This window comes from Dromiciops gliroides, chromosome 4 (assembly GCF_019393635.1).
Source record: "Dromiciops gliroides isolate mDroGli1 chromosome 4, mDroGli1.pri, whole genome shotgun sequence".
Lineage (NCBI taxonomy): Eukaryota > Metazoa > Chordata > Mammalia > Microbiotheria > Microbiotheriidae > Dromiciops > Dromiciops gliroides.
This window is the reverse complement of record NC_057864.1, coordinates 410,867,837-410,882,907: the sequence shown is the minus strand read 5'-3', so window position 1 is coordinate 410,882,907 and position 15,071 is coordinate 410,867,837. Positions and strand designations below refer to the sequence as shown.

Sequence of the window (15,071 nt, the reverse complement as noted above, 5' to 3'; positions counted from 1 at the left end):
AATCTCCCTGACCCCCTTAAAAAGAGGAAGAGGTTAAGTAAATTTCTTGAGGGAATATAGGTAAGGAATACCACAGCCGGGATTCAAATCCGGCTCATCTGAGTCCTAATCTAGCTCTTTACTGTGTTTAATTTCTTGTGTACATTCTTCAATAGACAAGCTAGGAAGTGCCAAGAAACTTCTGACATCAGGAGAAATGAAGCAGAAAACAGAATACTGGCAATTAGTCAGAGATGTCCTGCTATAGGTTACCATTTTCAAGCCACTTACTTACATGCTGGCCACGTCCACATCCATCTCTACCAACCATTCTTCAGTCACAACATTGGGGGGGGGGCTGTCTTTTTGGTCTTGAAACAGCACAAGGCTATCCTTGAAGGATAAACTCTGGAGAGTTTTATGGTGATAAGGCTCTCCAAACATAGCTAAGCTACTCCTCAGATAATAGATACAAAGTCTATTAGTTGTCCCATATTTGAAGCTTTTCCAGTTTGGGACGGAGGCGTCAGAATTTCCAATTGGTTGGCATAGCCTTTGAGGATCCAGGGTCATCTCCAAAACATGATGAGGCATTCAAGGAGAGCTCCAATGACAACCTGGGGATTGGTTTTTAAGTACAAACAATATGAGAAGACTTTCACAGTTTTGGTGTCAAGGGGTCGCACAAACCCCATAATTAATCATTACTGGATTCTGGAGATTTACTCCTCTTTACTATTTGAAACCAGAGGGACAGTACCCAATACTCTAATGTGTTTGTCTTTCTTATTTTACAGGAGAAATCCCAGGTGACCAACTGATGCACTGTGGAGCAAGTGATTGTTTTACAACCAGCACATCTACAAACAGTACTAAGCGCCCAACAAATGAGTTAATCTACACCCTGCTGGGCATCTATACTGGTATGTACCTAGAGTAAATACCAATGAATTATCTATGGGTAATTGAATTATGGGCAATTGAAATTCTCTTAAATTTTCTTCTGCTTACCCCCAAAAGGCCACCTCCCAAAATTAAACAACTTCTCTCTTCTACAAGATATCTGATAAATTTGTAAAGGACCGGTTTGCTTTGGTAGGTCTTTCTCATGTGAACTTAGATATATCAGAGTTTTCTTATGCCACTGTATTGGCAAAGCTAAATCTAATGATTTATTGGTTAAATAAGTAGGAGTGAAAGGTTCAGTGAACCAAAGCTGTCATAGTTGGTGGTCTTGCCACAACCCTAAAAAAAAAAAGCTCATGCACAGAGCCAATCTTTCATAAAATTTCCAGTCCTGCAGCATTGGTGGTTTATTCCACACTGTGTTCTGAAGTAGCTTTTCTTTCAGACAAAAATTGTGGGCTCCTGTTTCATGGAAGAAATTTTATCTTTTGTGTCTTCAGAAAATTTCCCTGTGGATTCCTTCTTCCTAGTTGGTATTGACAGGATCCAGAGAATTCTAAGCAATTCAAATGATGAGGGGTTACTGATAAGAGTCAACTTGCAGGTAGTACTTACACAGACTTTTGTGAAATAGTATTTCTGAGGTCCCACTTGTGTCTAAGATTAGAAGGTGCAACTACAGATGATAAATTATCCTCACCATCAGAACCGGTAGCCATGTTTCATTCTATGGTTGCATAATTCAAGTGTAGAGTGGCAAGACAATAATTCACCACTCATCCTGACATACAGTTCTAAATCCAGTAAGTTCTGAAATCTATAATTACACAGTCAAGGACAAATGATAATGAACAAAAACTAAGGCCATATTTGACTGATCTCTCTGCCTAAAGATGGCAGCCTTTATAACCATCCCTTTCTGTTCTAGACTAGTTGACCGAACTATAAAGACATATAAAGAAAAGCTACATACCAGTGTTCCTCAAATGTTTCTGCCAAAGATCTGCTCGGGTATCCAAGAGACAATGTGGTACAAGGGTAAAGGAGGGGATGGGGCCCACATTGGCAGGAGTGAATTTCAATCTTACCTCTTCCTCTAGCTAGAAGCTAGGGAATCCCAAATTCTCTAGACCTCAGTTTTCTATTTGTAAAGAGTGGACCGGACTTGATGACCTCAACGGTACTTTCCACTTCTAGAACTATGATTATATAATCTCTAATGTCTCTTCCAGCCTTCTTTGCATATTTTTTTAGTGTTTTCCCTTTTTGTTCCATTACAGTGAATTCATTTTTAACCTTCCAACTATTAACAGAGATCCACCCCATTGTGTCCTTTCTTCCCTGCACATAAATGAATCATTATAACTTTGCTTTTGCTGAAAAGCATATCCCCAAGTCCCAATTTTCATACCTTCTCTGATGCTTCTTCTAGGTCTGCTTTATCGACAACAAAAAAATCTTGAGTGACCCCTAGGCACAGATTGTCTTAGATTAGAAAAATCCAGTGACCTATGACTTTTCAAGTCTAAAAGTGCAAAATAGAAATAATACATGTAAAATATGAAGACACTATTATTGTGTTAATTTAAACCATCATCTTCCCTGAGGACAAGCATATTTATGATAAAAAGTCATACTTTTAAATATATACTGTATTAGGAAATAGAAAAATAAAGAGTATGCTATCATGAGAAAAAATTTTTTTCAGTTCCTAAAACCTTGTATTCCTACAAGAGTCTTTCAAGGAGCCATTCCTTTTTAGGAATATAATGTATTTTTCTCTTTTGGCCATATTCTAATTGTCACTTCTTCTGAGTACTCTGGGAACTAAACTTTACCTAGATGCAAGATAGGTCTGGGACTCCACATATTTATATGTAACATCCTTGGCAGCTTCCTCTATTTCTCATCTCTTCTTTTCAGGAGAATGTTTCAACATCCTAGAAAGCAATTTTGAAACTAAAGATCCTAATAACATGTTGGAACCCATGGGCAGAGATTCTATGAAATAGGTGGAATAAGTGAATTCTATCTCAATAGTATTTATGTAAAGGGAAAGTCAGCTAATGTAGTTGACTTTAAAAAAGTACTATAATAATTAGAAATTTATGAGAGAGAATGGTGTGAATGATTTGGGGATATGGGCTAAAAGAAATCTTTTTATACTACAACTAGTAAAATATAATTAATTTGTATCATAAAGATGAGAGTATCATGAAATGACAGCATAATTTTATGAAACTTCCAAATAGTCCTCAATTAAGATTCCATTTTAATTCATTAGCACCATAGAATTAACATTTGGAAGGACACTGAATTAGGGGACACGTGGTGAAGATATATTTGGTAATGGAAATCACTGAGTGTTTCAGCCACAAAAAAACTGTATGATATGATGAGAATTGCTCAATGAGGCAAGTGCTTAAAGATGTGGATCCTCAGAGATCAGTGTGAGACTGGTCATATTGAACTTGATAAATGTTCTAGAAGAGGCCAAACTCAGCAAAATCTAATTTTTAGTTATCTGAAAACTGTCATACCCTTTTCCCCCCCAAGTAGTGAAATATAAAACATATTGGGACAAATTGGAAGAAAGTTATATTTGCATTATAAGAGTGAAAAAGAAAAAAAAAGTAAATACATTTCAGTGTGTTAGTCTAAGGAAAAGAAAAATAATCCCATGGATTCCTAGAATGTTAGAGGTGGAAGAGCATTTGAAATTATGTGGCCCAATTTCTCCTTCAAGCATAAACTTCCTCTACAATCTCTCCAATGAGTTCACAATCCAACCTCCTCTCAAAGGCCCTGATATTGAGGAGCTTATTGGAAGTTCCCTTGCAAAGTGACATTCAAGTTAGTGTGCATTATATTTTTATGCACTTTTAGCTAATTCCCATACCTCCAAGCTTTGCTCCGATTGCTATTGGACTCTAGAAAGAGTTATTGTTCCAAAAGGCATGGGTCCAATATTCTCTGACAGCCAAAACATTAACAAAAAGCCACATTTAGATCACACTTGTCATATTGGGTTCCTTTTGTCTCCATAGGAAGTGGTATTTTGGCAGTGTTACTGGTTGCTGTATTTCTTGAGCAGATCCCAAATGATCAACTGGAAAATGCAGATGAAAGAGGAAAAGTATCTTTTTGGTCCAATTTCCTCGCAACTTTCAGCATCTTCAAGATAAACGGCAATGTCTCATCATTCCACTGACAATGTATAGTGGATTTGAGCAAGGATTCCTTTCTGGTGACTATACAAAGGTATGGGAGAAAATGAAAACCCGATGTATAGCTAATGATGTTGTGTGTGTATTATTTCTACAAGTGACTTAAGTGGATTCTGCTGAGAGGCATGGAAGACACAGGGGCAAACTGTTAGTACTTGACATGTTTCCCTTTAATTAATATCAAATAAGAAATTAAACAGGGATACGAAGGGTTTGCCAAAGGGATTTGACATGGTCATGAAGAATATTCAGTGCATTGTCCAATTGAAGAGGATTTATTAGAAATGATTAGGTCCTCCACATGCTTGGGGAGAGGGGGACAACGTTGTCCTGAATAAATCAAGACGAGCATTGTAGAACATCCTAAAATAGAAGCATCATTACTTTAAAGATATTGACCTGAATAGCATAAAAGAAAATAAATGGATGAAGAATGCCTACTGAACGGCTATGATAAGCAGTTGGATAGAAGAGCCATAGATTTGGTCCAGCAATACATCGAGCTTGGACAGACACTGTGCATGGACAATGATTGCATTCAGAATTGAATAGAAAAAGGAGAAAAGTCTGGGTTTCTTTGGGGAAATTTGAGCAATGTTTTCAGTGATACTGAGTTAATCCCTGAGTAACATCCCATCTCATCAACACAAGAGTAAAAGCTACCATTATTTACCTTAAGGTTTGAAAAGCACTTTACAAATATTATCTCATTTCAATTTCTTAATAACCTATGAAGATAAGTGCTATTATTATCTCTCATCTTGCAGTTAAGGAAACTGAAGAAGAAAGAGTTTAAGTGATTTAGTGACCTAGGGTCACAGAGCTAGTAAGAGTCTGAGACTATATTAGAACTCAGGTCTTCCTGAGCCAGTCTTCTATTCATGGTACCACTTAGATACCAATATTCTTCTATTGCTTCAATATGACTGTGAGTCATGAAATACCACCATATTTGAAGAAATAAGATTGAGGATCATCCAAAGGGCAATAGAAAGGTAGGCATTAATACACTCCAACACTTTAGCAACCAAGAACACATGGATGTATATGATAGAAAAATAAATACGGCAGGTTATTTTCAATAAATTGAAAATGAGGGATGAGTGGTCCACAGGTTTCTTTGGTATTCATGCAATATCAAAAGATCTAGAAAAGCACACTTCTCTGTCTCCCATCCTATCCCTTAGTGTTTTGATTGACTGCCATTTTGTGCACTTATGGGAGTACACGGAAAAGGGTTGTACAAGATGAAAAGGAGCAGGTGGATTGCAATCCACATTTAGATGGAGTACAAAAGTCACAAGATCACAGATCCATCAATATATTTAAATATCATATTTCACTGAAGAGACCAAAGTGAAAACCAGTGAGAGAATCTTGCAGAGAGACACATTAGGCCTCCTAATAAGTAGAGTTGTACAAAAGTAGAATGGGCTGACTTGGCAGGTGGTAGTTTCCTTCTTGCCAGAAGTTTTTAAGCAAAGTGTGAATCATTATTTCTGGAGGAACCTTGTAAAAGGAATTTTTTCCCAAGTAAAAGTTAGACTAAACAGCCTCTAAGATCCCCTCTAGCTCATATAGTTTATGGTTTTGAGAGACTTATGTTTACCAACTAAGGAGTCAGCACTAATGGACAAACATGGGCTTTATTAATTGTAGACTATTTTAGGATAATGAAGTATCATTTTTCACCTTTGGATCCCTAGCATATAATTATGGCCCCTTGAAATAGTAGACACTTACAATTGTTTCAAGTTGGAATTGAATGGATTGCTACTTTTGACTGAAAGGAAATAGCTTATATGTAACCTGTCTTTAGAAAAAAAAAGATGTTGAAGATACATTAAAAATATTATTAGTTGACCATATCCCTATCAACCTCAACTTAATACACTGATTACTTCTGTATCCATTGCCCTCAAATAATGTCCGTGCTCCCATTTCACAATACTAGATAAGGTGGAAATTTTAATGTTTAAAGAATATAAGACTTTTCGTTTACTCTCAGCCAAAAAGCATTTATTAAGTGTCTATTATTGGTGAGGCACTGTGCTATGCCTTAGGGTTGGGAGGAAAAAAAAAGCAAGAAGAACCTCTGCCCTCTCACATTATGTATTACAATGGTTAGTGTACACGTAAGTCTAGGATCAATGTGTAGTTATGAATTCGGGGCTTTGCCTCTTGACAATGCTAGTTTGCCTCTCCAACATTGCCATTGCTTCTCTAACTGCTTCTGCACCCTCAGTTTCTTTTCTGCATTTGATGATCAGAGGAGCATAATTATTTGGACTAATAAACAATGTCATCATGGCTTGAATACATACAGTATTGGGGCTGTCTACTGTTATCTTCCATTAGCTCGATTAGCCTCCCAAGACCTTCAGCAACATATACAAAATCTTTTAGATTTCTTTGATTCTGTAGCCATAGATCTGAGCCTGTATACCTATTTCCAGCAAAGAAGAGTGATTCATCCAAATAAGTTAGAGAAAAGTTGATTAAATTCAGCTTAAATGAAGAAAACATTTAGGAAGATTGCTATATGCTAGTCAGATGGGTGACAAAGATAAAATCCAATAAAGTCCCTGACCATAATCACAATCTATTTGGGGTGGGATAGCACAGAGATTAGCCTTTTGCATAAATAATTATAATACAAATCAGATACTAAATGAAAAAGAGATCAGATCAGAGTTATGAAAATTATAGCCAGAGAGCCAAATTTAACCTCTGTTTCCTCAGTTTCCTCAATTCTTTTTTTAATGCCTTTTTTTTTTGGCAGGGCAATGAGGGTTAAGTGACTTGCCCAGGGTTACACAGCTAGTAAGTGTCAAGTGTCTGAGGTCGGATTTGAACTCAGGTCCTCCTGAATCCAGGGCCGGTGTTTTATCCACTGTGCCACCTAGCTGCCCCAGTTTCCTCAATTCTAAAATGGAAGCAATTATAGCAACTATCTCATACAGTTGTTGTGAGGATCAAATGAAATATTTCTAAAGTGCTTATCACAGTGCCTGGCATATAGTAAACACTTAGTAAATGCTTGTTCCCTTCCCTAATATTCCAGGTTTTAGTAATGATCAGCTCCATCAATCATCTTGTAGCATCGTTCCTGAAGAAAATAAGGTGGATATATTCATAGAGTGAGGATTGGATTGAATTTTGTCAATGAGCCATAAGTTCAGTTCATTTTACTTTGCATCTAAATTTTACATGCAAAAATGAGCATTGTCCTTGGACTACAAGGACCTAAGTGGCGAAACACAGTTTCAGGCTAAATTACCGTGCCATCCATCAAATGGCAGAATGAGTTAGACCATGATTTAGAATTCCTCTTGAAAAAGCATAATTCTCAAACTGTGACAATTCAGGAGCAATAAAGTGGCTAGAACTGGCCTTGGAACCAGTAAGATCTGGATTCAAATTCCACTTCTGACACATCTTGGCTGTGTAACCTTGGGAAAATTCATCTAACTTCTCAAGGCTCTAAATAGCTCCCTAGGACTGGAAGTTATGGAGAAAGGGTTAAACTGCATTAGCCAAAGTTTCATCTAGAAGTTCAGTCCCTATCATAAGGATGAACAATCATGAGTGCAAACACCCATTTTTAACATTTGCCTCTTTTCTCTTCAGTCGTATGTCACCTGTGCCCCTGGGGATAACGCTATGTTGGCTTTCGTGATTGATCTGCTTTTCAGCCACTAATTCCCTTTGCTCTATGCTCTTTGGAAAGCTCTCTCAGTATACTGGTAGAATGGCTTTGTTTGTACTAGGTATGTAGTAATTTTTTATTATTTGGTTAGTAATGATAAGTAATCTGGAAATGATTCTTATAGCCCATCAATCAATGTGATGGGAGAAAGAGCCTGATCTTGGAGTTCGAGGGCCTGTATTCAGCTTCTTCTGAGTCCTTTACTATTCATGCAAGTGGGAAGAAGTTGTTTCCCTCTTTTCTCTCCGGACCTTACTGTACATAAGGATTCCTGTAGCGGCATATTGATTTAGAAACCACATATTATTACGTTCTTGTGTGTGTTTGTGTGTGTGTATGTGTGTATGTGGTGGTGGTGTCTGTATTTCACTTGGCTCTTTGAACATCAGCATTTTTTTTTCCAGGGCAATGAGGGTTAAGTGACTTGCCCAGGGTCACACAGCTAGAGAGTGTCAAGCGTCTGAGTTGGATTTGAACTCAGGTCCTCCTGAATCCAGGGCCAGTTGCTTTATCCACTGTCCACCTAGCTGCCCCCCCAACCTGCATTTTACTCTGGTTCCTCCTTATGGGCCACATGGCCATGGACTGTTTGTTTGAATCTCTGAACTATCTGACCTCCTAGGTCCCATCCATCTCTAAATCCTTGGAGACTATCTTATGGGGATGTTATTTAGAAAGTGCTATATCTATACATACTTATGTATACACACATACAAACATATATAGGCATATATGTTATTTATGATAATATTATAACAATAGAATTTCTATTCTGGTATTATATAAAAATTATAATTAAATTTTACAATGTACTTTGCATACATCAATTATTAGCTTATTTGTTTCTTAGAGATGCACTCAGATATGCTGTTGCTCTTTCACCTGATCCACTTTATGATCAATAGAATGAGTTCATTTATCAGATGGTGGATCAGGGTTGGGAAAATAGCTTGTGAGAAAGGAAGGGAAGGAAGGGAAGGGGAGGAAAGGGGAAGGGAGGGGAGGGGGAGGGGGAGGGGAAGGAAGGGAGGGGACAGCAATAAACATTTATATAGTGCCTACTATATGGCTGGTACTATGCTAAGAACTTTTTACAAATATTATCTCAGATCAGAAAAAAGAAATAGCCAAATATTATCAATGATATATAATTGTGGGGTATGCTGTAGGACTCTAATAAAATTGAGGAGGAATATAGAGGTAACTTAGGGAACATTTAGCAGGGAAGGACCTTAAGATTACCTAGTCAAATCCTCTTATTTTACAGATAAAGAAACTGAGGTCTAGAAAGTGATGTGACTTATCAGAAGTCACAGACAGTAAATAGTAGATCTAGGATTTTAACAAAGGCAGTTTTCTCATTCTGCATCCAGAGCCTTTTCCTGCTTCCCTGCATGCCAATATGGAAATTGGAAGACTAACATGGGAAAAGACTCATTTATTAAAACATCTTAATGTAGATTAGTTTACATTACATACATTACATGCTGCTACCATGCCCACAAATGTTGGTAGGCTTCCTTTCCAGCCTGCTATACTCTAGCATGCTTCCTTTACTGATCATCTAAGGCTTTAAATTTCATAGATGTTATTATTTTAATTAATTAGAGGGAAGGAAAAAAGTTCAATACGAATGATAATAAGCAAGGATTTTGAACTATGAAATTGGAAACATACCCAATCAAGGCCTGAAAGACTTGAAGGATGGAGAAATTCTGCATTAAGACATGTGGGCAGAGGGGCAGCTAGGTGGTGCAGTGGATAGAGCACTGGCCCTGGATTCAGGAGGACCTGAGTTCAAATCCAGCCTCAGACACTTGACATTTAACTAGCTGTGTGACCCTGGGCAAGTCACTTAACCCCAATTGCCTCACCAAAAAAAAAAAAAAGAAAAGAAAAGAAAAAGACATGTGGGCAGGCACTTTCTCATTCCAAAGACACACATTTTGTAGAGAAAACAGAAAGTGTCTTATGATCTGGAAGCCACGGTATTGACACCATGCAGAAGGCACAATTGTCCAAAATGTTGCAAGGTAGCATGATGGAGGAATAAGAACCCTTAATTTAGAAAGCTTTTCTGGGTCCCTAATAGTTAACTTACCTTTTGTCTTCCCTCCTTCATGCTAATATGACAACTGTCCTCGGTCCAAAAATTGTAGCCTATACTCCTGATGATGAGCTCCCTTATTGGGTCTGAGCTTTAGTTACCAAGTAGTTGTCTTAGGCCCAAGGTTCTCCTATTGTGACATTTTCAGTTTGGTCTTCAAGGCCAATGGACCAATCAATTAACCAGGTAATCAACAAGCATTTACTAATTGATTACTCTGTGCCAGGCCCTTTTCCAAGTGCCAGGGTTACAAAGGAAGGCAAAAATAAAAAATAAAAATGTTAATCTATAGGTGTTAAAATTGATATAGAAACTCTATGTGGTAGGTTTGTATTGATCATAAATTCTTCATCCTAGAATTTTGTCTTAGTACAAAAAAGGAGACTTATAAAAGGCCAAGTACAGTTTAGACTCAGTGAAGTGGGCATACACCAACCTGCTCATTTATTGAAGGAACACTGGACAAAGAAAACATGGAGGGGGCATTTTAAGATCAAGGACAGAGTTCCTTCTGCATGTCTAAATTCCATTTTCTTTAACTGATTTCCCGGGATCATCCATTTCCCTTTTATATTTTCCCTCTCCCTTCAAACTCATAGGTGCAGTGATACATTTTTCCTGCATCATCTCCCTTTTGCTATGGAAACCTCACCCTGGTCAGATGGCTGTATTCTTTGTATTCCCTGCCCTCTGGGGCATGGCAGATGCTATTTTGCAGACACAAACCAATGGTAAGTACCATTCTCTAGCTTCTTCCCTTTCATACCATAAAGATTGTGGATTGTTCCAGGAGGGAGGGCACAGCTGAGAAATCCAACAACGGCTCCAACATTGATCATTTATTAAATGCATACAGGATACCGGGCACTGTGGTAGACCTTGGGGACATAAATATCAAGGATAAAATGATCCCTTCCCAACTTAGGTTCTAAGTGAGAAATAAGCAGGACATATATAAGTACATACAGGAAACATATAAAAAGAATAAATGCAAATAAATGCGAGATAGTTGGATACAAAGTAATTAGGCAGGGAAGGCACCAACATCTGGGATGATCAGAAAAGGCTTCATGTAGAGAGTGGTGATTGAGCTGTGATGAAAAGGAAGAGAGTGATTCTATAAGGAGCTGGTCAAAAGAGAGATAGATGTCATGTGTTAGGAATAGAAAGTTATTTTTCTGGGATCACAGAATGTGAGAGGGGAAAGAATGAATTTTGGGCTAGGATAATGGGGGTGATGGGGTGGGGATAATAATAACACCTACTTCACAGGGTTGTTGTAAGGATCAAATGAAATCATAATAAGATCACTTCACAATCACTTTGCAAATTTCAAAGCACTAAAATGCTAGCTAATGTTGTTATAATTATTATTATTTAAAAGGTGAAAAACTATGTCTCCTAGTCATTTTCATCTACTTTGGAACTTAAATTGATTTTCAAAAAAGAACCTGATGTCCCCTTCTGGCTACTAGCCATCAATGTCATCCCTCTAAACCTGGTCCCTCTCAAACCACAGTCAGCTTTCAGAGAGAACACAGTTCTTTCTTTTATGCCTTGTCCTACCCCCTTAAAATAATAGAAAAGCTTTTTTTCAGGGGTTTTAAGAGTTTCTCTAGAATAAATGTCGGTGTGGGGATGAAGTGGGAATCATCACAATAAATCAAGAAAGGAAAGTTTAGAAGAATTACAAGGGTCTTATTAGTCAATTTTGCTGGTCTTAGGATGGATATATGCATGTATGTATATGTAAATATGCATATGTATACATACATAATTTCTATAATGTATTATATGATACAATGCAATACAACACATATCAAGACAATGTAACATATATATAACATGTTATCATATATAAGATAATATATAATGCATATAATATATAATTATATATAACTTTCATATATATATGCATACTTAAGCAATTTTCTTAGTGCCTTCCTTTTCACAGAACTAATCTCCTAATTCTATTAATACTTGTCCATAGTATTAAATGACCTATTTCTGTCTGAGTTAAATGTTGGATTTGTTTGTTGCTTTCAAAACAAGAACTCGGGCTGGCAAAACTATAAGAGCCCTAAGCTTTAGTAGGTATCCTTTACCATCCCAGAGAAGACTTTCTTCCCGATTTCTTACAAGTAAGGAAATTTCTTTTATCTTAAATTAGCAGCCAACACAGCTAGAAATCTACTAAGGGAATTGAGACATTATTTACAGAATATGACTTTTTTTTGAAGGGTAGCATATGATAATATGTATATGTATACTTAACAATTAAAACTGTTGCTGGGGGTTGGGGGGGGGGACAGCTATGTGGTGCAGTGGATAAAGCACCAGCCCTAGATTCAGGAGGACCTGAGTTCAAATCCGGCCTCAGACATTTGACGCTTACTAGCTGTGTGACCCTGGGAAAGTCACTTAACCCTCATTGCCCCATGCCAAAAACCCAACAAATAAAAAAAAAAACTGTTGCTGGGCACAAAGGATGCTGGGGCATAAAGCAGAGGGAAAGATGCAAAGATAAAGATTATAATCAGATAAAAGAAATTCAAAGTTCTTAAACATGCAATTAGAACAAGTGTGGGTAATTTTTTGGGGGGTGGGGCAATGGGGGTTAAGTGACTTGCCCAGGGTCACACAGCTAGTAAGTGTCAAGTGTCTGAGGCCACATTTGAACTCAGGTACTCCCGAATCCAGGGCTGATGCTTTATCCATTGTGCCACCTAGCTGCCCAAGTGTGGGTAATTCTTGAATCTACTTCTGTGAATGAATGGATATTTGCTGCTAAATGTTATTATTGCTTCTATTATTTGCCTTTGCTTTTGAAATATTATATTTGGCCCAGATAATAATGAGTAAATAAAAGCATGCTGTTATTTTACATTTCTAGAGAAACCTAGAAAAAATAACTTGAACATATAATAGTAATTTGTTTTAGCTCTAATACCAAAATGGAAGATTTACTTAAAACACCCACATTTTGATGGGAATATTTGGGGAACAGTGATGTATGGGTTCCGGTCTCAGAAATAATAATAAAAAAGCATGGTTTCAGGACAAATTTATCATTCCCCTTTTTCCCCTTGTAGCCATCTACGGAGTTTTATTTGTGAAGAACAAGGAGGCTGCTTTTAGCAATTACCGCCTTTGGGAGTCTCTCGGATTTGTCATTGCTTTTGGATACAGCACATTTTTGTGTGTCAACATCAAGTTATATATACTGCTTGGGGTACTGATTTTGTCAATGGTGACCTATGGGAGTGTTGAGTACCTGGAACGTGGGAAACCATGTGAGACACTGGCTGATAAAAAGGAGAGTGAAATAGAGGAAACATTTACTCAAACAAAGATGTAAAAACAACAAAGTGCTTGAGGAGGTACAATAAGAAGGCCTTAGAATGGTTTTCTCTATAGAGGCACCAAAGTATTAAATTGTTTTCTCAGAGTAATTTCAGTATTGGTAACGATACTTCAATGTACTTGTGATCTCATGGATGTGAGTATTCTCTCCCTCCATTGGTGCAGATCTTGACCTATCCAGGCCTTTTCATCTTATTTAATTCTTGCCCATACTCTCCTATAGATCTTCCACAGGGAATTTGTGCAATGTTCTGGAACTTTCCTCCAGATCTTTTTATATTGGGGGAAGGTGGTATTGTGATATTATAGCTATCCATCTACAATCCCTTCCCCTTGCTATATGACTGGCCCACTTCCTTTTCTTATCATATATTTCATATTCTGTTTCATACATGTGGGTGATTGTTGGAAATATGCTTCAGCCCACTTTGACTTACCTTTTCAGTTTTGATTCTTGGAAGATTGTGGTGTTCAGAGATTCAAAACTATACAGCTTTGCTGAGAGAACTTTTTATAAAACATTTGAATTTTTAAAGTTCATCATCAAAAGTACTATACAATCTTCCAAATGCAATATAACCCTTTGTTTTCCTCCTGTTCAATTCTGGGCCCAAATCATCATCCGTCTTTCCTGTCCTTATGGGTACCAGAATATTATGTAATGCAATAACTATTACAATAATATAATAACCATTTAATTTCTTGTCAGAGTCTAGACAATATATATTTTTCATTCTTTCATTTTTTTCTGGATAAATTGTTATATCAATCTTTTGCATAATCATAAACCTAACAGAGGAGATGTATTACCCACAAAGCCTAATAAACCAGATCAGTATCATCTTCAAGGAGAAATATCTAGAGGATTTAACATGTATCAATATAGCAAGTTTAAGGGTCATGGGATTGGCCACATTTACTTTTAGGTCACCTGTCAACCTCTAAGATGATCCAGAGGTAATTCTGGATGTTTTCTTAGTAATTAATAAAAATATATTGCTTTTCATTAAATATTATTTATTTAATAAACTGGAGAAAACTTTTTTCTCATAAATGATGGCTTATTTATTAAAACCACTAATCTCCTGGGTTTAAATAAACATCAGAAGTACTAGCTATACAATTGACTAACAGTGTAAGAAATGATGATATAAAGACCTTAATAATTATTATGAAGTTCTTACTGTGAGAAATGTTACCCTGAAGTCACCTAAACCTATAATTGTAACTACAGTTGTCTTCTCTTAACCACTAAAAACATAATCGCATATCATTCAGTTTCTCTCAATAATATCTTTCATAAGGCAGCTAGGTGGTGCAATGAGTAAGAACTCTGGATTTAGCATCAGGAAGCCCTGAGTTCAAAACTGGCCTCAGATAGTTCCTACCTATATCACTCTTGGTAAGTCATTTAACCTCTGCCTCAACTTTACCTTCAGTAAAACAGGGATAATAATAGCACCTATCTCACAAGGTTGTTCCAAGGATCCAATGAGATAACATGCCCAACACTTTACAAATCTTAAATTGGTATTAAAAGTGAAAACATCTTCAGAAAAGAAGGTATTTCTTCGTCTTCTCCATCTTATCTCTAGAAATGACAGGAAAACATCATACACACATATTTGCATGTGTATGTGTTATTTATGTGTACTCCAGAAGATAATCAATTTTTACAAACTCTCTCTCAGCCCTGGACTCTGCCCTTAATTTCTACTAAGAAGAAAAAAGTTTAAAGGTTGAGTGACCCTCTCTTAAACTTTGCATTCAAGAACTTTGA

At 37.0% G+C, this 15,071-nt stretch overlaps 1 protein-coding gene across 1 annotated transcript in view; it reads left to right on the top strand.

The window, feature by feature from the left end:
- Positions 1-14,334, top strand: part of LOC122725561 (protein unc-93 homolog A-like) — a 33,541-nt gene extending 19,207 nt beyond the window's left edge. The window contains 7 exon segments of the mRNA XM_043962735.1: positions 777-902; positions 3,933-4,061; positions 4,064-4,146; positions 7,743-7,789; positions 7,791-7,882; positions 10,528-10,659; positions 13,021-14,334. Coding sequence (XP_043818670.1) covers positions 777-902; positions 3,933-4,061; positions 4,064-4,146; positions 7,743-7,789; positions 7,791-7,882; positions 10,528-10,659; positions 13,021-13,286 — 875 coding nt within the window. The 3' untranslated portion in view covers positions 13,287-14,334.
- Positions 14,335-15,071: the final 737 nt, after the last annotated feature.